The sequence below is a fragment of the Bicyclus anynana genome, chromosome 25, assembly GCF_947172395.1.
Source record: "Bicyclus anynana chromosome 25, ilBicAnyn1.1, whole genome shotgun sequence".
NCBI lineage: Eukaryota > Metazoa > Arthropoda > Insecta > Lepidoptera > Nymphalidae > Bicyclus > Bicyclus anynana.
Window position 1 is genome coordinate 8,268,163 of NC_069107.1, and position 27,054 is coordinate 8,295,216.

The following is a 27,054-nucleotide window of genomic DNA, read 5'->3' on the forward strand; positions in this document are numbered from 1 at the left end:
TTAGTAGTAGCGGCGTTATAGAGTAACAAACATCCAAACATCCATACAAACTTTCGCGTTTATAAAATTAGTAGGATTCGTTCTGACTTACGTCAGACAATCGTTTGCACTTAATATACTATATAATGCTCAACTTGACTCTAGTTGATGACCAGTAATGACACAGGATCACGACTACTGAACGGTTTCTAGTCAGAGGTTCTCTTCGTTCTGATTTACGTCAGAATACGCAGTTTCACCAAAGTTTAAGACCATTACGGAAGATAAATTAATTTGACAATTATAAATAACCTAGTTTTAACAGACCACTGTAGGATACCAAAGATTTGGCGTTTAGGCAGAGGCTCTTTGCGTTCTGATATACGTCAGACCGTTGTCTGCATTCAACATACTCAACTTGACTCTACACACAGAATCACAACCACTGCACGATACTGTATCGGTTCCAAATCAGAGGTTCTCTTCTTTGGGATGGGATGGGATGGGATAACGGTATCTATAGCGTTATCTAGATAGCGATGATAGCTATAGCGAACTTCGTTCCATCCGGGTGTCCCTTGACGCCTCTCAAGGTTTTTTATGTTCTCACTTACGTCAGACCATCGTGTGTGTTTATCGTATGTACTCAACTTACAAGGATAACATTGAGACAACTATCAGTGTTGTAAGTTAATATGTACATCATAAATATCACTGCGTGATGGAAATGTTTCGGCTTCTAGTCAGAGGCTGCTCGCTGCGTTCTGATCGACGTCAGACCGTGCGTTCTGACTGACGTCAGACTGCGATTTACCTCTTATGTTCTCCTACTTTCTCTACCACACGTTCACATATGGTTTCTGTTGGCAGAAAGTGGAGTTATGGAACGTGACGCGGTACGAGGTGAAGATATACGCTGTGACGTCATCCGTGACCAGTGCCAACAAGCTTATCAACGGATCGGAATCGCCGCCACAGGTAATCATTTGTCTCATGGTACTATCTACATCAATCTTTGGTGATCAGTATGCTGAAACATGGTAAAAATTTAATGTAGAATTTATCGACTTTTTTTGATAGCGCGACATCTAGTGAAATATTGGGAAGTTGAAAAGCCTTCTTGTCTTCCACAAGGCGCTTAAGTTGCTCGTCTTGTTACCTTTCTAATGTTTTTTTTTTCAATCTTTATTATGTTATGTTTAAAGAAAGGCTTTCGAATTATATTTACACTAAAAAACTTTCCTGAAAAATTGCATTTTTATAATCTATATCTATACTTATAATAAATCTGTAGAGAAGTCAATTCTGTACATGAAATATATTTCCAAAATAACTATCAGGGGGTGATTAGTGGTCGATACTGATGCCAAAAATGCAATCAGTAAAATTTTTGTCTGTCTGTCTGTCTGTCTGTCTGTATGTTCTTTATAGAAACGAAAACTACTCGACGGATATTAACGAAACTTGGTACAATTATTCTTCATACACCTGGGCAGGTTATAGTATACTTTTCATCACGCTACGATCAATAGGAGCAGAGCAGTGAAGGGAAATGTTGAGAAAACAGAAGTTACTCCATTTTTCAAGTTTCCGTCGCCGTCGCGTGGTAGGGTAGGGGTAGAGTAAAGGCCGGGTTGGGTTAGGGTAGGAGTAGGGTAGTGGTAGGGTAAGCATAGGATAGGGTACCCTACCGTAGAGGTAGGGTAGGGTAGGGGTAGGGGTAAAAGTAGGGTTTCAGGCGGACGAAGTCGTGGGCGTCCGCTAGTGTAAACATAAAATTTCTATCAGTGTGTGAGAATGTGCATAGATTTAGCTATCTTAATTAGAAATGTTATGGAGGTCGGTTTACCGGCACCTTTGCAGGTCGTGTGGAATATGGTCTTTATCAGTAGTTCGTGATTCGCATGAACGTGATGTTCTTTATAAGAAAAGGGTTTTTTTTTCTGATTATGTAAGTGCCGTAGGTGCTTTAATGGGACCTCGGCGGCGTCACCGAAGGCTTTGGGCGAGCACAGAAGTATCGCCTGATGGGACCCAAAGGCAGAAGCAAAGTAGATGGGTGTAACAACTCTCTAAGGGTGTCTCCTCTGAGGCTCGGACCTCGGCTTAGAGGCTTAATCTTAGCTTGTGTTGCCTAGGAAGCATTGTCGTTCGATATGTCATCATCAGGATCGTAAAGGACGTTTTTTGGGCGTCAAGATCTACAATCAGCGTTTTTTATTTAATTTTATTTAATACACTTTATTTGTACACCACAAAAATAAAAGAAAACAAGCAAAACAGAAACACAAGAAAAAGTAGAATACAAAAGGCGGCCTTATCGCTTAGTAGCGATCTCTTCCAGGCAACCTTAGGCTTAGGAACTTATTAGGACAACTGTAGGTGGTGTGTACGTAATAATATTGTACATATACATACATACAAATAACTACACACTAATACATAAACCATAATACACAAATTATATAATAATTATAAATATCATAAAATAAACTAATATATAAATATATCATTATGTCGTATGATAAATATTCTAATAAAATAAAATATGTAACTAGTGACTAAGATAATATGTCTTAACGGATTTTTTAAACATATCAAGGGATTTGGATTTCCGAATGTCGACTGGGAGTGCATTCCATAGCTTAACAGCACGAACAACAAATGAACACTTATAAAATTTACTCCTATGGAAAGGCATACACAGAGTAAGAGCACGACATGTTCTTAGCTCTGATTGCACTCCCAGAAATGTGAATTTCTCCTTAAGATAAGGAGGATATTTTGGATTAAAGAGCACACAGTACAGAAGAGAAAGTACATGCAGATCCCGGCGACGGCGAATAGGAAGCCACTTGAGTTTCTGACGAAATTCAGATATATGGTCATATTTGCGAAGGCTAAATATAAACCGAATTGCAACATTTTGAAGTCGCTCAAGTTTATTAAGATAGTCCTCAGTCAAACTGGGATAGCTTGCGTCCGCATAATCGAGAACAGAGAGTAGGAGAGAATTTGCTAACATAACTTTGGTAGGAATTGGAAGAAGAGAACGTTGAGCATTGGGGTCAGGGTGTAGTTGCAAGCTTTAACCACTTGGTTGGTTGGTTGGTTTGGGCGGCGGCTCTCTTAAAATAATTTTCTAGAGCTGTTTCATATAATGGGCTATTGTGGGAAGATTTAGGTCTCTATGTAAGTTGTTATTGCGTACAAACACGTAGCGTTCGTGGGCCGAGGCATAAATCGGTTTTGAAGGACTTATTAAACGGATGCAGGTCTTTTAGAGTGAACTTGAAACGGAGGAATAATTTGCTTTTAGCGCCTATGATAGAGTAGAGACGACGCATCACATGAACAGCTCTTTTTCTGACTTCCTTTTACAAGAATAGGGCACTTGTTCAAAATTCAAAATTCATTTATTTCAAGTAGGCTCAGTTTACAAGCACTTTTGACACGTCAGTTGACTATTTGTAAAGATTTTACCACCGGTTCGGAAGGCAGGTTCTGCTGAGAAGATACCGGCAAGAAACTCAACAGTTGCTCTTTTGTGAAAGTCATACAGTATTATAATTTACAATTGATAATAATTACAATTTCTTATAGTTTTATTTCCTGTGTGAAGGTGGAAGCTGATTTGAGCAAGCACCTTTATTATTACGTTAAGGAACTCATCAATAGTGTAGTAACCTCAACTAAGTAAATGTTTTTTAACACATTGCTTAAAGTGCATTGGCAAGTCCATCACAGTCTTGGGGATCTTGTTATAGTAGTAGAGGAGCGGAAGAGGGAATTTTTGCAGTTACTCGAGCGCGGCAGATAAACATAAAGGACTATACCTTACACTTTGTCGAGTACCTCCACCGAGTATGGGCCCTTAATATTGGTGGGTACGTTTAGGGCAACCAAAAAAAAACTAACTTCATAAATACTCAACCAGCACGTCAGATTAAGATAAGGTAGGTGAGTTGATAGCTAAAAACTGCACATTTCGAAAATCTGACGATTTGAGCGTAACGTAATGGAATGGGAGGGTTTCAAAGTTACAAAAATAAACCCTTATATTTTAGTGCTCGAGGTACGAGTGCGATTAATTTTTTACTTATTTTTAAGGAAACAATCTCCTAATTAATCGCTAAAATTTTCTTACAATTTCAGTAAGCCAAAGTAATAAAAATTGTTTTTAAAGTCTGTAGTTTTTTTTTCCACCGCTAAAAGCGGAAAAAGTAAATAACCATTTGTTCTTCCTATAATTTAATCTACCAAATGTAATCGGTCTCAATGACGCTCGAGTAACTGCAAATTTAGCATCCCGGGCTCCCCTACTATAGAAGAGTACACCCAAAGCCACAAGGATACAAACGTGTGGATCTTGACATTTCCCTGTCGTTCGCAGGAGGTGTCGAGCTCGCTGTGCTCCGCGCACTCGGAGGCGATGTCGCCCGCGGACGAGCTGCAGGTGACGGAGGCGGGCAACTCGCTGCTGGCGCTCGTGGCGGTGGCGCTGCTCACCGTGCTGGCCGCAGTCAGCGCCGCGCTGGTGTACTGGAGGTAGCTCATGTTGTTGGATACAAGCTGGCGTTGCTTTGCGGAAGTTCATCATGATTATATAATGAAAGAAAGAAAGAAAAGTTTATTCAGAATACACATCATACAAAGAAAAGAGAGAAAAAAAACAATATATTAAATACATTGCAACTTGCATGATGTGATCCTAAAAGGGTCACCACTCAGCATATTGCAGTGTCCGTAAGGATACCGCGCTGATCTTCCGTGGAGCCATTAGGGTGACGTTTGGACGGTATCGAGACGTGCGGAGCGCCTCTAACAAACTTCGACAAATATTAAAAAGAGACAGATACGTAAAATAAATACAAAAATATTACTAGTAGAAACAAGTAGTAAAATAAGCCAATTATAAATAATAATACAATAAATAAATGATAACATAATAATTTGGTAAATAAATATTATAATAAATTAAACAAAACAAAGGACCCATTACTTACATGTTTTGAATTAAAAGATAATGTTTTCTAATTTTGGTTTTAAAAGTGGTCTTGGATATTTCTAAATTACGAAGAGGAGGAGGCAAATCATTCCAGCACTTTGTTGCCGCGAATTTAAAGCTTCCTCGAAAGGCAGCTCTGAAATGTTGCGGCATTTTAAGGGTCCAGACTCGATTTGATCTTGTCAAGGATGTTTTGTTCCACTCTAGCTTATCAAAAAAGTAAGCAGGCTGCTGAGACTTCAATACTCCAAATAGAAGTGTGGCAAGGTGAAGATTCCGTCTCGCTTTCATATTGAGCAGTTTAGCTTCGTTTATAATAATTTATTTATTTTTATAATTTTTTTATTTATTTTTATCATCCATGCGACAACGTCACCCAGGTCCGATAAAATACGCTCTACGTACGTTTCACCCCGAAACCGGAGCATCCTCAAGAGATGTTGACTCTACAACGTGCAATTGCAAAAGCACGTTTTTGCAGTTGCACGCTGTAGAGTCAACATCTCCCCGCATGGGTCGATCCTTTTAGAAAGCATTAACACTCACCTCCCCTGCCCGACATGTTCTATATGCCCACACTAAACAATTTATGATCAATAATTACAACACGAAACATTATGGCACAAAATCACTAAGGCGACTAGCAGCGTGACGGTGTTCACGTTGCCTAACAAAGAATTTAATTCAAGTCATCTAATACCCTTTTATTTATACCATCACTGTTGCAACAACGTCGTACATACCTCCTTTTTATCGTAATTTTATCCTAATACTAGCTGACGCCGCGCGGTTTCACTCGCGTGGTTCCCGTCCCCGTAGGAATACGGGGATGATATATAGCCTATAGCCTTCCTCAATAAATGGGCTATCGAACACTTAAAGAATTTTTCAAAACGGACCAGTAGTTCCTGAGATTAGCGCGTTCAACAAACAAACAAACAAACCCTTCAGCTTTATAATATTAGTATAGATTATAAAGGCGAAAGTTTGTGTGTCTGTGTGTACGTTTGTTCCTCCTTTACGCTGCGGCTACTGAAGCGATTTGGCTGAAGTTTGGAATTGAAGTTTCACTACTCTACACATACTACACTACTCTAATGGTTCCCGTGGGATTTGTGAAATAATGAATTTGAATACTAAACGTACTATAGATATTTTGACGGCCTCCGTGGCGCAGTGGTATGCGCGGTGGATTTACAAGACGGAGGTCCTGGGTTCGATCCCCGGTTGGGCAGATTGAGATTTTCTTAATTGGTCTAGGTCTGGCTGGTGGGAGGCTTCGGCCGTGGCTAGTTACCACCCTACCGGCAAAGACGTACCGCCAAGCGATTTAGCGTTCCGGTACGATGCCGTGTAGAAACCGAAAGGGGTGTGGATTTTCATCCTCCTCCTAACAAGTTAGCCCGCTTCCATCTTAGACTGCATCATCACTTACCATCAGGTGAGATTGTAGTCAAGGGCTAACTTGTAAAGAATAAAAAAAAAAAAAGAAACTCGTAACATACTATCAAATCCAACATTCCAAGCCGTAAGCCCTCGTTATGGGAATGTCCTGACAGTCCCACAAGACTTGGTGTCTGTCCTCGTCGCCAAGGCGGCAATGTATTGAGAAGGGTGTGCTTCCCCAGGTGCAGGTCCCGAGTGAGCAAATGCATCAGCGCCGCCTACAACTACTTGGAGGAGGGGGGAGAGCGCGCCGCCAGAGCACCTCTCAACACGTATAAAAAACCTGGTGAGTTTTGTATGATAATCATCGTCATCAACCCATATTCGGCTCACTGCTGAGCACGAGTCTCCACTCAGAATGAGAGGGGTAAGGCCAATAGTCCACCACGCTGGCCTAATGCGGATTGGCAGACTTTACACACGCAGAGAATTAAGGTAATTCTCTGGTATGCAGGTTTCCTCACGATGTTTTCCTTCACCGATTGGGACACGTGATATTTAATTTTTTAAAATGCACACAACTGAAAAGTTGGAGGTGCATGCCCCGGACCGGATTCGAACCCACACCCTCTGGAATCGAAGGCAGAGGTCATATCTACTGGGCTATCACGGCTCATGTATAATAATAATTAAAACGATTATTGGCGATAGCGAAATATACTTCATTTTTGAAGTGATAACTTCTTATGCACAGAGGAAAGAATAATTCAGAGTTAGTCTTTACAAGCAGCGTGGTGAAGCCGGTGAAACCCACGAAAAAAAGGTCACGCGTCACATTGACGTCCGCATATACAAATTTTTTTCATAACTTGTATTTCAATATTTAACACTAACCACAATTACCTAAATAATATAATAATCGATAATTACCAATGAAAAAAATACTCCATCTTATTTCTTTAGTTTTCGTAAACAGTTTTTAAAATATTTAAAAACCACCGATGGGATGAAGCGATTTCGACTTAGGTTTTTTTTATGTTAATAATTTAATTTTTTTAATGTTTATGTGACTTATGCGCGAGTGTTTTAGACAATATATTTGATGAAAATCGGTTAAGCCGTTTAAAAATTCTGGGGGGTGAAAGTGTGGAAGAATATCAAAATGTCCGCAAATATACTCGAGCGAGATCTCAAATGAAAGAGAATATTGATGACTTGATCGAGAGTGTAATTAATAATTTCATGACCTACTACCTTTTTCAAAATTTTCAATTTTATGTTATTACTATAATCATGATCTAACTGCTAATCCATACGTTTTAAATGCAGTCATTCACATGCATCTAGTCTCGTATCTTGTCTAGTGTATAAAAAATCTCAAGGTGGCATTTTTATTAGAACTCTATACAGTTTATAAAATGTAACACATAAGTGTTATGTAGTACAACATTAGACTTATATTACAAAGACTTATACAACATATAGACTTGACAGAGTCACACAAGCGCACTATGCAAATAAAAATGTCGTATCAAGTTCCAACGTAGACAAATAAGTAAATAGACATGTGATTGGCGAGCCGTTGCAAGTCAAAGTACACGATTTTGGAATTTCATATATTATGGAATGCCTCGTTTCTGTTTTCCCTACAACTTATAATATATAGTGCCGTACACAAGACTTAGAACACATTACCTTTGTATTGCACTCAAATTCACCAACAAAATCGTCTGTCGTTCTTTCAGGGGAACGAGGTGAACTCACATATCGAAAATATTTAACACAAATAAATGTATTTTGTGTCCTTAAACTTAAATCGTAATACACACACGTGTAATTTTAACACAATGAAACACGTTAGATCGTGATCATATACTTTAGACAGAGGGGTAACGTCTAGCAAGGCAGGTCTATGGTGTATGAGACACAAAATTACTAAATAGAGTATATATAAATAAGGTAACAGACAGACACACTTTCGCATTTACTCGTAATATTAGTATGAATATATACGAATAAATCGTTGAAAGTTCCTTTCTCAATACAAATTGTAAATGAGTCTTAACAACTTCTCTGAGGTCCATCAGGCGTTATTGCAGTCAAACACTAATATAATATTATTTCAGAAATATATTTACATCTAATTGGTTATTTATAACTTGCAACAAATTAAGGCCTTAATTTCGTGTTCCCCTTACGGTTACTATTGTTTGGACCATCATCGTGCCTGAAAAAAGGCACGTGTCACAACACTAAATGCGAAATGCCTTGTCTCATTTTTTACTTCTACAATAAAATTGAAAATTTTGGAAAACCCACTACTAACTAAAAAATATTAATTACACTCTCGATCAAGTCATCAATATTATCTTTCAGTGCGTTTCCATTTGAGAAAATCCCATTTGAGAAAACCCCACTCTAGAAAATTTTTGCAGACATTCGGTTATTCTTCCACACTTTCACAACTTTTAAACGGCTCAAATAAAACGATTTTCATCAAACATATATATGCTCGCACATAAGTCACCTTTAATAATAAAAAAAAACTAAATCGCTTTGATCGCTAAATCGGGTTGATGCCACAGACAGACAGACATACACAAATACGTCAAACTTATAACGCGTCGGGGTTTAAAAATAGAACAATGTTTATATCTTTTTTTATTGAAAGCGACGGATGCTTCTTATCTGTCTATTTACTTGTCTGTCTACGACATACATAAACGTTTATGTGCAGATATATTGACATATTGTTTGACTTTGAGAATGAGAGAGAAGTTAGTTGTGTAGTATCGTTCAACAGTATGGGATGTGTTATATGTGGATTGTGTGTGTTGTGTTATTTTGCGTGTTAATGTGTATATTGTGGAGATTGTGTAAGTGTTGCTTTGCTATTCAAGTGATAGAATTATTAGTTTTTTATTTATTTATTTATATTATATTGTATAAAACTTTGGGGCTTGATAGCTGTCTATGTGTGTAAATGCTAAATGTCCAAATAATGTTATAAAGTTTTATTAATTTCCATATAAACCTGAAAAGTAACACAATCTAATATTACATTTCAAAAAATATTTTTTTCTTGACGTTTTGGAGATTAGCCAGGATAACCAGACAGACAGACAGATAAAAATTTTATTTTGTATCGTATAAATAACTCTCACTGGTATAAATGCTCCTTCAAGTTAGGTAACCTAGAGATCACTATTAGTGATAAGGTCGCCTCTGGTACTGCATTTTATACTTAGTTTTTAGATTTTGTATGTTTATTTATATGTTTGTTGCAATAAAGTTATTTAAATAAATAAAATAAGTACATAATAAAACGGTTATTTTGAGATCACAGTCAACACTTCAATTTTATTTATAACTCACTGACGCCACGCGGTTTCACCCGTGTGGTTCTCGTTCCCGTAGGAGTACGGGGATAATATACAGGAAGAAAATTTTTTTAGTGCGGATATTTTTATATTTTGTACATAAACAAAATTTAACGATCACGTATTTTTTCTTTTTTTTTTTAACTCAAAAATAACAAAATTATCGTTAGCTAAAGTTATAATATTTATTTTAACTTTTGAACAGAATTTTAGGGTCACCCTATTGTGCGTTTATTTTATTTTCGTTTGATACCTAAAGGACGTCACCAGATCACTTTTAAGCTGAATATATCTTGTTTAGTAATAATATGTACATTATTTTGTAATTTTAGAGACATAAATTAAAAAAAAAAATTACATAAAATGTATCGAACTGTTTGTAGATTTATATTCTATTAATGATACAGAACCACGAAAAAAAATATCCGCACTAAAGACCGAATCACCCTGTATAGCCTATAGTCTCCCTCGATAAATGGGCTATCTAACACTGAAAGAATTTTTCAAATCAGACCAGTAGTTCCCGAGATTAGGGCGTACAAACAAACAAACTCTTCAGGTTTATAATATTAGTATAGATTACTAGTTTTAAGGTTAATTATACCTACTCTCAGTTATTTATATAATGACATTTTTAACAAAGTTGATAACAAGGTTGTTTATTATTATTACATACCTCGTATATTAATAATTCCAATTCTGACAACAGGAAAGTTGTACATTATTCACTTTGCAAACCCCAAGCAACATTTTCATGATATTATTGTATTTGGTAATTTTACCTCATCATACATAAAACTTGTTTTGTGTGCCGTTTTGTCAAATAGCTCTCTTTGATATACAGGGTGCTCGGGAGGTATATACAGCATTTTGAAGTTATGGGAACTTCAAGGTGACGACGAGTCCACTTATAGGAGTCGAACTGCATAACTAATATTCTTCAACTAAAAAATAAAAACTTGCTAATAGGAGGATGTCAATCCACATCCACACCCCTTTCGGTTTCTACACGACATCGTCGACGCTAAATCGCTTGGCGTCTTTGTCAGTAGGGTGGTAACTAGCCACGGCTGAAACCTCCAACCAGCTAAATACATTGGTTTTTAGTCATAATATTGTTTGTTGGTGCACATCGAGCATGACTGTACAGTTCGTTTCATGTAGGATGGTGCGGGTGACAGCTAGTTTCGCTTTTGAAAGTTTGCCGCGATTCACGATAATAGTACGTATCAGGAACTTCATACAGGCAGTGGCGTGCATACGGTTGTCGATCAGGGTATGCACTAGTAATAAAATTGAGCAAACTGGAAAAATCTGTATTTAATAAGCAGTAAGAAGACAACTCTTATGGTATCAGTACTTTAATGCATGCATGAAGTGCACGCCACTGCATACAGGGGACTGTCACTGTACTCATGCTATCTGAAAAACACTTCAGTATACGTAACGTTTTTGTGGCGCAGTGGTATGCGCGGTGGATTTATAAGACGGAGGTCCTGGGTTCGATCCCCGGCTGGGTAGATTGAAATTTTCTTAATTTGTCCAGGTCTGGCTGGTGGGAGGCTTCGGCCGTGGCTAGTTACCACCCTACCGGCAAAGACGTACCGCCAAGCGATTTAGCATTCCGGTACGATGTCGTGTAGAAACCGAAAGGGGTGTGGATTTTCATCCTCCCCCTAACAAGTTAGCTCGCTTCGATTTTAGATTGCATCATCACTTACCATCAGGTGAGATTGTAGTCAAGGGCTAACTTTTAAAGAATAAAAAAAACAACCGTGAAAAGCCGGGGCGGATCGCTAGTGACTCATGATTGTTTACATCAATAAACAAAGTCGTCGAGACATTTATCTATAAGACCTTGAATCGATCGTAGATAATAATGAGTCAAGTTATTAATTATTTATTTGACACGCATTGCTAGGTAATATTTATCCTATACTTTGTTTTTAACTGGCACTGTATAAGGAAACCTTTAAGTTAAAAGTCTGGCTGATGCCCCGCGAATTCGCCTGCGTAGTTCCCGTTCCCATGGGAATGCGGCGATAAAATAAAGCCTACGTTATTCGCTAAAGCATTAAAAAATCGATTTGTTTTTGTTGGCCTAAGTTATCTGAATTTGTTTTTGTCTTTCAGAATTTATTCCGAACATACTTATTTATTTATTTATTTATTTATTTATTTATTTATTTGTAACGCCAACAATGACAGCAGAAAACATTATATATAAGTGAGTTACAAAATTCTTGAACTACTGCAGCCATCTTTTACAGGCATTCACAACACTGCAGAGTCCGGTTAAAAACTTAAAGTAAAAGATTAACCTACAATCTAAAATAATTTACCAAAAATTTACAATAATAATAATAAGCAAATACATTGTGACATGTTTACTAAATTATCTGTAATTTGTCAACATTTAACAAAAATTGTTTTAGTCTTTCAGACTTTATTCCGGAAACACTTCGTGACATAAGGTTACTTTAAAATAAATCTGTGACCTCTTATGAATATAGAGCTTTTACCCACCGAGTGTCTGTCTGCAGCCTGTTTTCGAGTTTTATGTAATGTCTGTCTGTGCATCTTATACAGCCTGTTGAGTTTTATGTAATGTCTGTCTTTGCATCTTGTACATCACATCACACATCTCTTGTTGTGTAATTCTTTATGGGTTACTTGGGATAGGCGGGGAGAGTGACTTGAGTGGAAAAGGGGAGTGTTTGATAACAGTCAAAGGATCATTTAACCCTATACACATCGTTCACAAGTGCGTGACTTCACTCAAGGTCATTCTCTGCCATTCTAGAGTCTTATTTTGGTTACAGTTTGATTTGTTAATTAAGTTGTCCTGACAAATGTTGTTCGACATTGGCTTTATTATTTTTGTAATCACTTTTGAGTCTGCTAAAAGGTACATCATATTCCGTAAATTCAATTATAATTTGAAACGTTTGACGTTGTTGTCAATTAGAGGAAAATGGCTCATTAAAAGCGATTGATCCAACACGCACGTACATTCATGGAATTGGCCGTATCACACTGTAAGTTGATATTTATAATAACTCGTACGATACTACCGGGAACATTATGAAAGATGACACTCTAGCGATAATGTTGAGCGTGTCAACAGTGTTCAGGGGAATCCCTCAGGCATATTGTGTGATATGACCTCTGCCTCCGATTCCGGAGGGTGTGGGTACGAATCCGGTCCGGGGTATGCACCTCTTTTCAGTTGTGTGCATTTTTAGAAATTAAATATCACGTGTCTCAAACGGTGAAGGATAACATCGTGATGAAACCTGCATTCCAGAGAATTTTCTTAATTCTCTGCGTGTGTGAAGTCTGCCACCTGTTGGACCTACGTACAACGGCCAACCCCTGGTGGCCAAGTTTAGAAAGAAAGAGTTTAAAAATCTACCGTTAAAATAAACTGACAATCACGATACCCTAGGGATTCCCTGTGTACAAATTCAAATATATGACTTTATACACAGGGAACTCCCTCTTTTCCTGTTACACTCTCGTTTCCTTCCACCATTGTCATCATTATTATTAACAACCCATATTAATGTCCAAATACAGCTAAAATGTCAATGTTCGATGCGTTGGAGTCTTTACTCAATGCAATTAATTATTTGATCCCCATACTATGGAGCGAGTTTATAGTGTTTACTATTATCTAAATATACCAATATCATAATATACCAATATCATAATATACCTAACCCCCACATTCTTTATCCACTATGGAAGCTTAAAAGACGCATCAACGCCTTAAGGTTCGTTTTTTTTTTCGTGTTGAGTAAGTGCCGATGGCTCCATGTGGGACCACTACGGCGTCACCGGGGGTTTGGACGAGCGCAGAAGCATCGCCTGATGAGACCCGAAGGCTGAAATAAAGATAGAGGACGGAACACCTCTCTAAGGGCGTCTCCTATGAGACTCGGACTAAATATTCGTAAACATAAATATAACGTACTAGGGAATCTTTTGGCGTTGTTACGTCGTTTGAGGTACGTCGTGTCCGTACTGTTTGTCTGTACGTGTGCATCTCTGTCAGTGGTAAACTGCTCGCCGCTAGTGTCGTGCGCGGGCGGCAACGGCGCGACAGTCGAGGGCGCGGCCGCGACGCGACCGCCGCGCATGGCGGGCGCGGCGCACCCGCTCGTGCGCGCGCGACAGTTCCCCGCACATGTCGCGTCGCTGCACGCGGACGGTGATATTGGCTTCAGGTGAGATTACCATGTGTTACTGTCTAGAAGTTTCCAGAAGGTTATTTATGTGCGGTGTACGATTACGAAAAAGATCGAAATAAGTTGATCAACTAACGTAATTTGATCTTTTTTTGTTTTTTAATTTATTTTACGGCCCTGGATAGATGTCCTTATAGGCCCTGCTTTAAATGCAAATAAATTTGATCCTTAAAGGTTTTTCGCACAGCATCATGCTGTGTCTATCAGCTGGGTAATTTTATATGTCAGTTACGATTCAAAGCACTATCAACTACATTGTCTTTCAACTATTTTTCGTTATTCAACTTTTTTCAACGAAATGACCTTGACAACTTCATTTTACTTCAAATGGCAGTGTATTTTTATTTTTATATAATCTAAATGTACGGCATAATGTTCAAAATATTATTTAACACGGACAATATAGTTTAATAGATTTGCCTCCCAAAAAATATAGTTAATATTTGTTTATATAAATAATTATCTAAATGCTTAGAGTTATTTTCTGATATAGTAACAGCGTTCTAAGTGCTATTCAAGTTAGTTCATTTGACAGGTAAATTTTAGCCATGTGCCTGTAGTCTATAACGTTACTGCTTGCTACTGCCACTTCTGTACTAATGCCACGTTCCTCTGAACTAAATATATAAAAAAAAACATTTAAATAAATTAAATTAATCTATAATTTGCAGTAAAGAATACGAAATCGTGGTGTCAAAATCAGCGGCATCGGGTCACACAAGTCATCACAGCTACAGACCAGAGAATAGACTGAAGAACAGATATCTAAATATTACTGCATGTAAGTACCTATCTAAGATTTGTCTCCCTGTGGTTATCGGACTCCCTTCCCCATTTGTTAGTTACTGGAAGCGATTTTGATGGTTTTATGACTCCACTGTGTGATTGAGTTTGTCTAGCCTATCATTTATCTCAAGTGAATATTTCAGGATATATCCCTTTAGTGTAAATGTATTCACTCATTATTTCTGTTTAGAAAAACTAGTAAATGTATAGTTAAGTAAAAAAAAATGTGACACCAAACAGACTGGGCATACAGTTTAGCATGAATGCCATGAATTGCAAAATGCAATAGCTTACGCTGACTTTTAGCTTCAAAAGAAAAAAAAAGGAGAAAAAAAGCCACAAAAGAAAAAAAATGGAGAAAACCATTTCTTAGAAAAGTTGTCGCATTGTTTCATTGTATTGGTTGCCAGAACTTCATCAGGAAGTATAAGATTTTATATTAATTTATGGTATTTTTACATTTTGCAAATTTAGATACCCGCGTCTACGTTTCAGCTTTGAAATCCATACTTATATTCTTATTAATGCGAATGCGAGTTTGTTTGTACTACTCAGACAGAAATCTATATTATCAGCGTGTAACATACGTTATGTCTCACAGACGACCACTCGCGCGTATGCGTGTCGTCGGGTGGGCGGTGCGGTGCGGCGGGCTGTGTGGGCGCGGGGCGCGGCGCGTCATGCGACTACGTCAACGCCAATTTCATCGACGGCATGCTGCCCGCGCTCACGGCGCAGGCCGCCCGCCGCGTCGAGCGACGCCTGGAGAGACGCGCGAGGCCCAACAGGTAATAGAATTCACAAGACATAAACTAAGCTACTAAGACTAAGCAAAGTGAAGCAATAATAAGTTCAGATAAAAAAAATCAGGTGTACTATAGACCACACGACTGAAGTGAAACTTCTTTCAAAATTAAAGCGCCATCTATGAGCCTCAGGCATAACTGCATCGCAATAGGTTTGCAATTGTTTTAAAGTTCTTTATGAACGCCATCTATTGGTGGTTTAGAATAACAAATACTGTTTCACTGTGCCTGTTACAATTTTCGCAACGCATTCACCAACTTACTTCTGAAGAAAATAAATTTTATTTCAAAGTCTCCTTCAGGGGGGGGGGGGGGAGGGATCTCCTTTAGATATATGTATCAGGAAGAGAAAGTGATTTATGTGAGACATTTCTACTAAAACTTGGTGACCACACCATGTGCATTTTACTTGATTACCTACCCTTCAGTTTATCTACATTATTAGCCATGTCCATATCTTTTACCTATAGTGTTTTTCAGATAGTATGGGAACGGTGACAGTCGCCTGTATGACGTTCATAATATGTACCATTATCGTGAATCGCGGCAAACTTTCTAAAGTGAAACAAACTGTCACCCGCACCATCCTACATGAAATGAACTGTACGCTGTCGCTAGCTGTCAGAGTTTACGATGTCTTATTTACAGCTTCATCATTAGTCCTCTTGTAAAAGCATGTAAACACCACGGATTCGAGCCGAATCTGAATCCAGTGTGGGGGTTAAATAATTTCATTGATATCAACAGGCAGCCCTCAGTGAAAGCGAGCAAACCGCCGCCCAACTTGGCGGAGGGGATAGAGTCCGCCTTCCTCAACATCGAGTTCTCCGGCATCGTGGAGTCGGAAGACCAGGCCGAGGACTCGGACAGCGAGAGAAGCGACGACGACTCGGAGTTGGATGATGTTTATGTGGATATTAGTAAGTTATATTAAAAGCTATATTGGTTACTAGACTACACCTATTGAAATTAAAACTTTTGTAAACCCTGCGTAAATCAAATATAGGACATTGTGACTGTTCATTTTATACTGTTGTTTTATTAAGCAACAGTAAAAAAACAGCTGATTACTTTTAATAACCTCGTTATTGATACAAGATACAAATTTTTCTCTCCTCCAGAATGGCCCTCTAAGCCGAGGTCCGAGTCTCATAGGAGACGCCCTTAGAGAGCCGTTCCGTCCTCTATTTTTCTTTCAGCCTTCGGATCACATCAGGCGATGTTTCTGCGCTCGCCCAACCCCCCCGTAGTGGTTCCGCAGGGAGCTATCGGCACCTACTCAGACAGAAAAAAAAAAAAAAACAAATTTTTATTTCCTGGTAACCAGAATCAAGAATTTTCGTAAAAAAAAGTTGATCGTCTCATCGAGATAAGCTAGGCACTCACGAAAAATTAACTTGATAGTAATCAGTTGTAAAAAATGTTCTACGGATCCCGAACTAATGAAGTATACAAAAAAGTATGACTATGAGTTACAAACGTGGCTTATAATATTGTGCTTGTGCTTTATAAATACGTTAATAATGTTAACTAGGGTTCGAGGATTTGGAATTAAATACCTGGTGACTCGTATAAAACTTTATTCCACTTCTTAATCCAAGTATCAATACACACTTCCAAACGTAGGCAATTCGTTGTCCAAAATCGTAGCCGAGTTCACTTTCACTTGAATCTTCACTTCACTCCGTTTCGAAGTTAACTGTTCCAGATAATTCTAGGACCGGCCTACACGCGTGTTGTTTATTCCACGCAGTTCATTAAATCAAAACAATAACATAATAATATGTGATCAAAACATCTCGACTTGTAAACAACTCGAAGGGGTGTGCGATTATGACCCCTGTGTCTGTAGTAATGGGGTTGTTAATTTGTTTCAGACGGTGTACCTCGTCAGATAAAATTGGAATGGGCGGTGTGGCGGCGGCGGTACATCGCCACGCAGGGGCCCACGCCGGCCACGCTCGACGCCTTCTGGCGTATGATCTGGCAGCACCGCGTGCACACGCTCGTCATGATCACCAACCTCGTGGAGAGAGGACGCGTGAGTACTCGTACCTCGCAGAGGCGGTATATCGTACGGGAATAAATATCCTCTGAAAAGTTGGTTTATATAGCGGAAATCAATGTAAACTTTCAACCCCTATTTCACCACTTAAGGGGTTAAATTTTAAAAATTCTTGAATCACATTGTTTCGTATTTTTTTTTATGATTTATGAATAAATTTTTAAAACTGTGACTCTAAAAATGAAGGACTTTCCATACAATTTACAACCCCTATTTCGCCCCCTTGTATTTTTATTTTAGGGTCAAAAAGTAACATATATTGTGCTCCAAGTTCTCATTTACCATTATACCAAAATTCATCTTGATCGATTAAGCCGTTTAGCAGTGAAAAGGTAACAAAGGTGACTTACTTTCGCATTTATAATATTAGTATAGATTTTATGTGATGACGTCATGTGAAAAAAATGCCTATATTTACGTAATTACACTACTCCATGAACTTTTTTCTTGTTATGTTCTGATAATGCCACTTGATGGTGTTGTATAAAATGTGTGATGATAAATTAAATGCCCCCGCTATCAATGGCCAAAAATTCAATTTTTACAAAAATAAAGTTTCATAATGATAGGTCAACTTTGAAATGGAAAAATTACGCTTTTTCATGCGTGCAGCCGATGTTCATCGACTTATAAGACGCTATCAAAAATATAATAATCCGCAAAATGATGTGCTCTGTTTGTTCATCACAGAGGAAGTGCGACATGTACTGGCCGGCGGGCGGGCGTGGCAGCTCTGCGGACTTCGGCGGCATCCACGTGACGTTGCTGTACGAGGACGTGCGCGCCGCGTACACCGTGCGACATTTGCGTGTGCGCGGGAAGCCGCAGCCGGTGAGGGGCGACTTGACAGAGCAATATGTATCGGAGGGGGGGGGGGGGGGATCTAGCATGCGACTAACGACATACTCGTGAAGAGAAATATACAAATTATTGTCGATCAATGGCGCCGGAGTAGTTCCAATCGCATCTTTTTAAGGTCAACTCGTGAAAATTTAAATAATTGTTAAAACACTTCTAATCTTAAATAATTACTAGAAGTGATTTCCTAAATTAATTCACAATTACAAATTACGCACTTCAATCTCGCTGCTTGAAGCGAACGCATCTCTGCAATCAAGAAGTGAAGATGTATCAATCAATTTGCGAAGTCTTAACACAACTACTACTAGGTTCCTTTGCTAATGCGGATGTGATTTGGACGTGAAACGAGTCTAGTGTATGTGGAGTATATATGTGTATCAGTAGAATAAACCTCTCGCCTTACAACAGTTCCAGTGACTCGAGGCGCTCTGCGGAGCGGCGTCTGGTACAGCAAACTCCAAGCATAAAGCTCTCGCTTTCAAATTATATCAGCAGGAGTTCATGATATAATGATAATGATATCACACCAAGTGACAGTGAAAGGCTTACTTGCGTGTCTATGAAAACAACATTCAAAGTCATAATTTACATTAATTCTTAATACTTTATATTTTAATAAAAATTTCAATATTTTGCCGTTAATTCAATAAATATTTTAAATTTGATAATGTCATAAAAAGAAGTAAAATACCAAAAAGAAATAATGCTAAAGAGGTTTTCTTTTTACATGTATTTTTAGTCTATCAAATATTATGGCACTTCCTGGGCCTGCTATGTCAAAGCTTGAAAAAAATGCTTGAAAGTGTAATCTTTTGTTTCAGATAATAATACCACAGGGCAGCGAATCAAGCAGCGAGTCGAGCTCGGCACAGACGGCGAGCAGCAACGAGGGTCGGCACATAGTGCAGTACCACTACACCGTGTGGCCCGACCACGGCACGCCGCGCCACCCGCTCGCCGTGCTGCCCTTCGTACGTGCCGCCGCCGACCCCGGCACGGTGCTGGTGCACTGCAGGTACCTCATCATTATCAACCCACTCAGACCAATTATTGTGTAGGACCTACCTCGCTAGACGTCCCTTTTCTGTCAAAGTATATGATCAAAGATCTAATGCGATTATAGAAACTGTCTCTATAGTATCGATGTTAAATAGTTGTAATCGTGTTCGTAGTTTAAAGAGCTCCGTAAAAATACCTTTTTGTGTAATTGAATTGTGTAAAAAACGGGCAAAAACTTCTACTTTAGTATAAGATATATACCAAATCTAAGCTCGTTTTCTTCAGAAATTGGCAGACAATTTTGTTCGTAACTATGGGTGCGATACAGGTCCTTCTATAATTGGTCTGAGTCAACCCATATTCGGCTCACTGCTGAGCTCGAATCTCCTCTCAGAATGAGAGACGTTAGGCCAAATAGTCCACCACGCTGGCCCAATGCGGATTGGCAGACTTCACACACGCAGAGAATTAAGAAAATTCTCTGGTATGCAGGTTTCCTCACGATGTTTTTCCTTCACCGATTGAGACACGTGATATTTAATTTCTTATAATGCACACAATCGGAAAGTTTGAGGTGCATGCCCCGGACCGGATTCGATTCCACACCCTCCGGAATCGGTGGCAGAGGTCATATCCACTGGGCTATCACGGCTTTTCTGCAGGTACCTAATAATATTGAATATGTTTCGCCAATCCAACATACAGGGTGTTCCGTAACTAATAGATGAAACGCAAAGGTATATACACTATCCAATTATCTAAACTGCACCTATTTTAAAACTAATTTTAACAGTTATGAAAAATCCCTAGATTTTTCTATATTGAATTAGATTTTCGATGTTGTTGCTGCTTTAATTAAGATTTTTAAAATCAGATTTTTGTTAAACATTTGCGTTTTATCCATTAACTGGCTGACGCCGCGCGGTTTTACCCGCGTGATAATATATAGCCTACAGTCTTCCTCGATAAATGGGCTATCTAACACTGAAAGAATTTTTGAAATCGGACCAGTAGTTCCTGAGATTAGCGCGTTCAATCAAACAAACAAACAAACAAACTCTTCAGCTTTATAATATTAGTATAGATTATGGGACACCCCGTAAATCCAAGTTTAAGGCGGACAATCCTACGTACCCAGAACCTACGTAACAGAACGACCAAAACAACTGGCGATTGCGTTGTCAGTATGCCTCCACGCCGCACGAAATACTCCATCATCAAAACGTTTGTTGCCTTTACGAAGATTTTGAAGAAGTAAGAAGAGGTGGAATCGCTTCATGCGTATATGTGCGTAATTTGCGTCCATATGGAGCGTGCAATTTTTGGTTACGCACGTGTATTTTTCGTTCTTTTGGCTCGGGTAATTCTTGTGGTCGCGTCATTATTGAAGGATCATTATTAGTCATTAGAACCACATTATTAACCCAGTTATTACGGATATGCCTTTTGTTGCTAGATCATTGTAATTTTTCGTACACAGTTTATTTATGATCTCAAAGGACCTAAAAAAATATCAAAAAAAATTTCATTCCTTTGGAAATTGTGGAAAATGGTGTTTGATAAAAGGAACGCTAGTAAAATGCCTTACTGTAAGCTGATTTGTATCGTGCTTGTATGTACTACGTATTATATTATAAATAAAAAGAAAAAAAATACCGTAACCAAGATAAGTTTTATTTTATATCACACGAGTATAGCATACCGCTGCATATTATTCAATTATTAGGCGTATGAAAAGCTTCAAAACAGCTTTTTGGATGAAGAGTTACAGAACATTTTTTACAAAACAAATTGGCATTTTTATGACAAAATGTACATTGCAGCTGTTCATTTTGATATCGGATTATATGGCCTATGTTGTCATAGCGAGAACTCTCATGATCATCTTATGACAATCCACCAGGCTTTCGGGGAATGCATTTATTGTATGTTTCTAACAAAAAAGTGGAAACACTCCTTCGAAATTTGAGATGGTCGTAATCTCCTCTGTTCATTTTATATAACTGCCATTCATTATGGACAGTCATATCCAAGCAGTGGAAGAGCAAATATATTTTTTTCCCAATAATAGAATATGTTCAGTACAGTCCAATATTTTGATCTGAGCGATCTACTCCATCCATCTTTTCATTATATATTTTTATCAAAGCTGACTGATGAATATGAATTTATTTTTTCTGTTGCTGCGGAAATCTTTTAATTTATATAGTCAGTTAGACTGTTGCTGCACTGGAAACCACAGTAACTACATACCATTTGCACACGACAATTTCTTCGGCTCTGGTAGATTTATACCTTATCCTGCCAGGTTCTGTTTTCTGCAAGTACTTATTTTTTCCTATTCTGTCGGATTGTTCCTGTGGCCTTTAGAACCCAGTGTTAGTAACTTCGTTATCTTCGTCGCTCATATCCGAATCTGGCGATGATATGCTGACGTTTATTTCAGCTGGAGCTTTCAATTGTGGCCCAAGTCAATTTGGAAGAGATATTTTCATCCCCAGAATCTTCATCGGTGATTTCAATGTTATTATTTTCAGGGGGAAATATAGTTAGGAGTCTGGAACAGATTGTTCTTCATTACGTTCCAGATCCTCAATAATCTCATTCAAGCTCAAAGCTTTTGTTTGACGCCTAAAAAAAACAAAATAATAGTAGTTGATATTACTACTGTTTGATATAAGGAACGCCAACTTTCATACAAATATAACTTCAGTAAATCTAATGCAATTGCAAATGTTTTTATACTTGTAAATAAAAGAAGTTCACTACTTTCATGATTTCACAAAACATATATAAATGTACAGATTAAACATGTTTTAACTTACATTGACAAATCCATAACGAAAAACCACTAAGTTACAACTTGCACAAGTAAATCACGGAACACGATAACAACCTCAAACCACTTCTAATAGCTTCACACACTGAACAACTAACTGCAAAGCCATAAATATTTTTTTAAAACTACCCACTTTTTTGTTTAGAATTTTATTTCTCACTTGATCTTTTTATCAAACGATAGTAACAAGTGGGTTAACATCTAAAAAAATTTTGATATAAATTTTGCAAATTATTGAGTTGGTAGATTTTTAATTATAACTCCTTTACCACCCACAGCGCGGGCGTAGGCAGAACCGGTACATACATAGTAATAGACGCACAACTAAACCAACTAAAGCTGACAGGCACACTGTCTCCCCTCGGTTTCCTCTGCAGAGCGAGAACACAAAGAAACCATCTAGTCCAAACAGAGGAGCAATACGTCTTCGTTCACGACGCATTATTAGAATACGTGCGTTCGGGTAACACAGAAGTGGAATTCACAAAAGCGAGGGAATACTTGGCGAAACTTCTCGAACCCATATCTGATGAGGAACTGGCGGTCATGGATCTCAACCCGCCGAAACGGAAAAGCGTGAACGATTTGACGAACGGTCTGAAAAATGACGTGTCGAGTTTAAAGTCGGTCAGTCACGAATGCAGCAGCGAACAGATAGTGGAGAATGGCAGCCAGGCGTCAATAAAGACGGATGAGTGTAACACTGAGAGTAAGTCTTCTGATAATCAGGAGAAAGATGTTTTGGTGAACGGGGAGGATGTGGAAGGTGTTTACGACCTGGCTCCTCGGTCAACGGATACGTACAGCAAGAAGATGCAGGCTTACAACAGTATGAACGAACAGGAGAAAGAAGAGATGAGGAGGTGAGTTTTGAAGTAACCTGTTATAGGTTTTATATTTTTAATAATAAAAGGTTTTTGTTACGGCATTTTTGTAAAGTTTAGACGTTTTTACTTTACTTTTCATATTTTTTTTTTTAAATATCACTTCTTTATGGATAAACCATCCCTATGTCATTGGCATCCCTAGAACTGGTACGAAACGATTGGTCCCTCATTTCTTATACGATGTCAGTATTGCCTAATTCTTACAACCTGGGCATCTTTAAGATGAGAGTGAATAGGCATCTTCTAGGCAAGCGCGTTTCACCTTAGGCCACATCTACTCTACCTACCATCTATCTATCATCAGGTGAGGTCGTAGTTAAACGCGTATTCCTTATGAAAAAAAAAAAAAACTCGAGACTTAACTCGACTGATTGCTCGTCTTCGCGATACAGGGTTTAATTTTTTTTTTCTAAAAAATAAAATTGGTATAACTAAAAGTACTTATCGAGACTAATCTCAACTGATTCCTCGTCTGCGCGAAACAGAGCTGCGCGGAATAATAGGGGAGGATCTAGTTTTATGAGTTTGTCTTTAAAAGAAATCTTTAATATATAAATGCTGTTTAAATTTGTTGGTGGTCCAAATAATAAATAAATAAATACAAAAAAATTAATGCGAAAAATCATTCATCACGAAATCTCGAAAACCACTTGACGTACAAAGATGTAATTTGGCAGGGAGGTAGATATTATTTAGTAGGTATCCACTAAGAACGGATTTTAAGATAGGGTCAGATTAATGAGGTCTAAGGGCGTACGAAGTCGCGGGCGTCCGCTAGTACTAATATAGGTACAATACTTCTCTGTGTCCACAGGGTGAACAGAGCCGAGAACTACGCGCTGTTAGAGAGGATGCGATCACTGTCGAACAGGCATCAACTGTACCAGGGACCGCCTCCTGTTAATTTGTTAGAAAAACAATTCCAGGTAAGCTAATTTTTTATTTTATTTTATTGAGGGCTTACAAACAACATCATAGTACATAATCATATTATCATAATAGTAATATAAATAAAAATTATAACTATGACACCAGCTTCGGAAACCACAGATTACAATACTATAAAGTAGACTCCTAAATATTTTATATAAAATTATTACAAACAAATTAAAAAAAAAAAGTTAAAATGAAAAGTGAATTAAAAAAAAAAATAGATGAAAAATAAAATGATGAAGAATAAAGACTGAAACTAAATTATTAAATTATTAAGTAAGCGTTTTATAACCAACCTCCTGAAGGTACCTACACGTGTGGAAAAAATATCAATATTATTGAAGCACTCATTGTAAGATTGCGTCATTCTATATAATGGAGAACGTTTGCCCGCATTTGTACGGCAGTTGGTGGTAGCAAAGAGCTGGTGCGAAATGATTTTGATTAGAAATAGTGTAAAACTAGTATGAAACTATGATTTGGTGTCGTGTTTTCTTTCAGAACCCTTTGAGTCACGAAGAGAAATGAACTATGTTATACCTCCAAGTTGATCGAAGTTGAATACAAATTGAAAACGATAGTGTAGACTGAAACTTTGCATTGATTCGTGCTTCCGATCGTTGTCAGTTTTGCGCCCGAGTCAAAGGACTCTAAAAGATCTGAGGTTACATATATAATAAAGAGTTAAATTTTGTAGTATTATAGGGGGTAATCTCTGAATATACCGAACCAATTTTGAAAATTCTATTACCACTAGAAAGTTTTGACGACCTCCGTGGCGCAGTGGTATGCGCGATGGATTTACAAGACGGAGGTCCTTGGTTCGATCCCCGGCTGGGCAGTTTGAGATTTTCTTAATTTGTCCAGGTCTGGCTGGTGGGAGGCTTCGGCCGTGGCTAGCTACCACCCCACCGGCAAAGACGTACCGCCAAGCGATTTAGCGTTCCTGTACGATGCCGTGTAGAAACCGAAAGGGATGTGGATTTTCATCCTCCTCCTAACAAGTTAGCCTGTTTCCATCTTAGACTGCATCATCACTTACCATCAGGTGAGATTGTAATTTGTAGTCAAGAGCTAACTTGTAAAGAATAAAATGAAATTTAAACTTCTTTTACCACTAGAAACTCCTGTTATTTGTAAGTACCATAAGCCGTACTTAATCCCAGTATTCTCACGGGAACGGGAACGACGCCGGTGAGACCGCGGGCCGTTAGCTACTGTATTAAAAATATAACATTGCTTTATATTGTTTCAGTTGATAACTCGTTCGTGCGTGGAGCCGAGCGTGTGCGCGCGCGCCGCCCACAACGCCGACAAGAACCGGCCCGGCGGCATCCTGCCGTCCGACGCCGCGCGGGTCATGCTGGTGCCTAAACCGGGAGTCGAAGGTCAACTTGATGATTGTGTACTAGTCTGTCAACTTGTAGGAGCCTTTGGGCGGGTTGCTAATAAATGTTTTTTTTTTATTAAAAAAAAATATTTATTCCAAGTAGTAGGCTTAGTTTACAAGCAGTTTTGAAACGTTAAGTTTGACTATTTGTAGAAACTCTACCACCGGTTGAAGGCACGAAGGTCCTGCTGAGAAGAGCCGGCAAGAAAGTCTGAAGATACTCTTTTGAAAAAAAAAACATACAATATTACAATAATTTACAATTGTCAACATCATTAACATGTTCTATAGAAGTCCGCCCGAGGGTCACGTCGAGAAAACGAATAAAACAAAATCCGTGTGTGCTGTAGTACACACAACTAAAGTGAAACTTCTTTTAAAAATAAAATAATAGCGCCATCTATGAGCCTAAGGCGTAACTGCATCGCAACAGGCTCTTAAAGTGTACAATAAGGTTTAAACTAACAAACACTGTTTTACTATGCCTCTAGATGGCAGCATTCATCGCCCGATTACAATTATTTTCGCAACCCTTTCGCCAACTTTCTCGTGAAGTCGAGGGTGCATAAAAAAGTTTTACTTCAAAAACTGAATTTTGTTAATTGGTAGATTTTAGCTTTTTTGAATGACTTTTGTCTTTAGCGAAATAGATTATTATTTTGAAACTAAATCGCTTGGCGGTACGTCTTTACCGGTAGAGTATTAACTAGCCACGGCCGAAGCCTCCCACCAGCCAGACCTGGACCAATTAAGAAAACTTTAATCGGCATTTCACTTATCACCAGGTGAGATTGTAGTCAAGGGCTAACTTTTAAAAAAATCCCAATTGGCTATGGTTTCCAGGTAGCGAGTACGTGAACGCGTCGTGGGTGTGCGGGCGGCGCCGCATGCGCGAGTACGCGGTGGCGCAGCACCCGGGCGACGCGCCCGAGCTGTGGCGCCTGCTGTGGGACCACACGGCGCAGCTCGTGCTGCTGCTGGCCGATAGCCCCGACGACCCCGTGAGCGATGTTTTTAATCCCCCTTACTCAGTGCACTGGGAATGTTAGGGGTAAAGGGAAAGCAAGAAAGAATATAAATTTATTTAAATCTAAGTTATAGACGGTCAGTACCCTATCCTTATGACAGCATGTCCGTCTGTAACCCTTAAATAGAAATGGTGTACAGCTCAGCATATGAGAGAATTTTGATTTCACTCCGTTTTTCGAAAATAGAGTTTTTGAGGCAATAAGAAGCTATTCTATTTTTTACGGTATTTGTGTGTTTGAATGCTTATGACTATGGTTTCAACGCAATTTCGGTCAAAACGTCTAAAACTAAAATTAAAAAAAAATTAATTGTCATTATTCGCTAACGTACTGAGTGTCAGAGCTTCGGTTGATCTCAATTTGTCACAAATCTAATGGCCTTGAAAACGTATAAAGTAGCCTTGGAATGTATGTATGTATGTATGGATTAGGAGATGTAGAGCAAAAATTAAAACTA

The 27,054-nt window shown here is 38.5% G+C and overlaps 1 protein-coding gene across 2 annotated transcripts in view; it reads left to right on the plus strand.

The window, feature by feature from the left end:
• The window catches only part of LOC112047381 (uncharacterized), a 64,016-nt gene that overhangs the window by 21,809 nt on the left and 15,153 nt on the right, over window positions 1-27,054 (plus strand). The window contains exons 5-18 of one of the 2 annotated variants that reach the window (XM_024084493.2): window positions 850-957; window positions 4,373-4,527; window positions 6,616-6,719; window positions 13,811-13,982; window positions 14,675-14,784; window positions 15,391-15,577; window positions 16,343-16,515; window positions 17,473-17,636; window positions 18,351-18,491; window positions 19,343-19,536; window positions 22,638-23,222; window positions 24,061-24,172; window positions 25,435-25,567; window positions 26,413-26,570. In XM_024084493.2, coding sequence (XP_023940261.1) covers window positions 850-957; window positions 4,373-4,527; window positions 6,616-6,719; window positions 13,811-13,982; window positions 14,675-14,784; window positions 15,391-15,577; window positions 16,343-16,515; window positions 17,473-17,636; window positions 18,351-18,491; window positions 19,343-19,536; window positions 22,638-23,222; window positions 24,061-24,172; window positions 25,435-25,567; window positions 26,413-26,570 — 2,496 coding nt within the window. The remainder of the gene's footprint in view (window positions 1-849; window positions 958-4,372; window positions 4,528-6,615; window positions 6,720-13,810; window positions 13,983-14,674; window positions 14,785-15,390; window positions 15,578-16,342; window positions 16,516-17,472; window positions 17,637-18,350; window positions 18,492-19,342; window positions 19,537-22,637; window positions 23,223-24,060; window positions 24,173-25,434; window positions 25,568-26,412; window positions 26,571-27,054) is intronic. The other variant, XM_024084494.2, reaches the window with a different exon arrangement.